This window comes from Gavialis gangeticus, unplaced genomic scaffold (genome assembly GCF_001723915.1).
Source record: "Gavialis gangeticus isolate Ggan-Ray unplaced genomic scaffold, GavGan_comp1, whole genome shotgun sequence".
Classification (NCBI taxonomy): Eukaryota; Metazoa; Chordata; order Crocodylia; family Gavialidae; genus Gavialis; species Gavialis gangeticus.
The window spans coordinates 8893466-8896266 of record NW_017729029.1 but is presented as its reverse complement, the minus strand read 5'-3'; the positions used below and the strand labels follow the sequence as shown (position 1 = coordinate 8896266).

At 44.3% G+C, this 2801-nt stretch overlaps 1 protein-coding gene across 2 annotated transcripts in view; it reads left to right on the top strand.

Moving 5' to 3' along the window:
* Positions 1-2801, top strand: part of LOC109300519 (nuclear pore glycoprotein p62-like) — a 34870-nt gene that overhangs the window by 1383 nt on the left and 30686 nt on the right. For both annotated transcript variants that reach the window (XM_019521185.1, XM_019521184.1), the window contains exon 3: positions 1069-1460. In XM_019521185.1, the coding sequence (XP_019376730.1) occupies positions 1069-1460 (392 nt within the window). The remainder of the gene's footprint in view (positions 1-1068; positions 1461-2801) is intronic.

Here is a 2801-nt window from a genome sequence, read left to right as displayed (position 1 = left end):
CCATTAGAGGGCCATGCCCCCCCCCCCCACAGAGGAAGGCAAAAACCCTGCAGTCCACATCCATGTGACCATGGGGCAAACAAAATTCCTTCCTGACCCCAAATCAGCATGGTATTTCCTGAGAGTGGTTGGAGAGGCTTCTTTTACCCTTTGTCCAAACAACTTGACCTTGTGGAGAGTTATGGCACATCCCAGATGTTATTCTACTGGGAAATGTGTTACATGTACACTATTTTCTTTTGATACTTTGGCTCAGGGCTTGAAGTAAGCTCACTGAGGATTCTCCTTTTTCAAGTGAGCAGGGTAGGGCTGTGAGAGGGGAGGTGGGGTTTCTTAACAACCTCCCTTCCAAAAAATAAGAAAACCCCTCATAAGTATCTTTCCTCTTGAGAACAGTATCTGGATTGTTAATCTTTTCTCAATGTGAGGGAGACCATTCAGCCCCTGTCAGCAGGTGGTAGGCCTGTTTTTGGGTAGTGATTGTGGGTTTGGGAGTCCTATGGTAGAATCTAGTTTAGTACCCAGTCCTGGGAAAGTTTTCTTTCCAGTAACATTTCTTGGTCAATGTTGATAGAAGCAGAGTGAAGGCAACAAGAATTGGGCTAGTTTTGCCAGCTTCCTGTTGACAGTACTAGAAATTGTACTGGTGGAAGGAAGGCCTGAGTGGAGACTACCATTGAAAAGCCACCTGAAAGGATAGTCTTGTGGGAATTTAGAGGAAGAGGGATGGGGAGGATCTGCAGCATGCAAGAGCAAGGAAGCTGTTTCAAGCATAAAGGTAGTGTGAAAAGTTCCTTGACTGGAAAGTGGGTAATTAAAAGAACATCAAGGTAAGTGGAGGTGACAGAAGAGGTTATGGCAGGAATTGCATTTTAGCACATGTCAAACTTGGGCCACAGTCAACTAGAGAGAGAAATCTGATGCAAAGCTGATCCTCATGAGACTCTGCTTATCTAAAATGTCTATCTCAGCATATCATAGGCCTTAAAGGAAAACAAAACTGCCCTTTGGTAGCAAACTTGGCAATGTGTCATAAATTAGTTCACCTCAATGTTTTTTTCCATCTAGGGGAAATGCACCAAAGTTAAACTTGGGAAGTAGTGGTACAACTCAGACTACAGGAATTACAGGTGGCTTTGGACTTGGTAGCTCTGTACCAAGCGGTGCACCATCTACTCAGGCAGCAACTCCTTCTGGGTTTGTTTTTGGCTCTACTACTGCTGCTGCCACCACAGCTACAACCCACTCTGGGTCAACTGGAGGTTTTAACTTTTCCACTGGAGGAGCAACCCAAACTGGTGCCCCCAACTTCAGTATTGGCCCTATAGGAAGCACGACACAGCAAGCCATGCCTACAGGGTTAAGCTTTGGAGCAATCCCAGCTGCTGCCAGCACTGCAGCAACCACAGCAGCTACCACACAGCCAGTGACTGCCTTCACCCTTGGGGTACAGTCTGCAGGTGAGTTTTTAGATTGTGATTGAGTAACCTGAGCCATGTTATGGCCCTTCTGTTCACCTGAATTTAAGTAACCATGCTGGTAGCTAACCATTAAAAGTTCTAGTGAATTTATAGCTGGTTGGTAGATAATGCTGCATCGGTTTGACATGAAATAGAACCCGTCCACAAGTGAGTGTTTTCCAGCACCTGTCCACCTCATATCTCCAGTTATCAGTAACATTTTCTCATGTGGTATTCACAATCCCATTTTTATGGATCAAGAATGGGAAATAAATCCCAACAGTAACAAACGTACTCAAGGGTCTGTAGTATACTGTGTTTTCCTCTATCAGTCAAAAGGAAAAACCCACACATCAGGACCTTGGGAGGCATATCTGTATCCACTTGTTTCTTCAGACTGCCATAATAAGCAATCATACACTCGTACATATATGCTTACTACGTTTAAGTGAACCAAACCAGCTTGTGGCCCAGCTTGTCTGGCCTGGCTAACAAAGGCAGCTCTATGTGTGTGTTTTCATATAGAGAATCATTTCTTTGAACAGCAGTTTTACCAGAATAATTTTCATAGTACTTGAATTGAATGCTGTGTTGAAGGGGCCTGCTGTCTAATCCTTTAAGTTCTGGACCACTGACAAACTTACCTCTTTTGTAAGCATCTCATGGGACAGAGGCAATGGGGTAAAAATAAGTGCTATTTATGGAGGAGAAAGAAGAAGACTGCCAAGATGACAGTGAGACCTTTAAGAACCCTGTAGGTCTTAATATTTGCAATTCCAAACCTGTGTTGAAAAGATTTGAAAACCACTGTATGGTGACTTACAACTGAATGATACTTGTTAGAACTACCTCTTAAGTCAGGGGTGGGCAATTATTTTGGGTGGAGGGCGCTTACTGAGTTTTGGCAAGCTATTGAGGGCCACATGGGTAGCCACACCCCTTGACAGGTGCCTCACCCCCTGGTCACCATCTTGAGACTGGAACCTTTGCCACCAGAAGCCCCTCCCTTTGCCCGTGAAAGTACTCCTTTCAGCAAGGGGTTTGGCCATCTCAGAACCAGAAAAACACCAAATTAGATTCTAAAAAGCGAACATCTAAAACATTCATTAATATGATTTAAAAAAATATTTTTGTCCTGGTTTATATGCATTTGTGTAGTGGACATAGAGGTGAGTGTATATAACAGCTTAAAATGAAGTCTTACTCTTTATACTGTGGTGGGGGTGGGATTATGGGGGGGTTGGGTATAGGTGTGTGCAGGGTAGTTTGTAGGGGTGTGTGGGGGGGGTTAGGGAGCATGTGGGTGTGTGTGTGTGGATATGTGGGGTGTGAATGGGTATG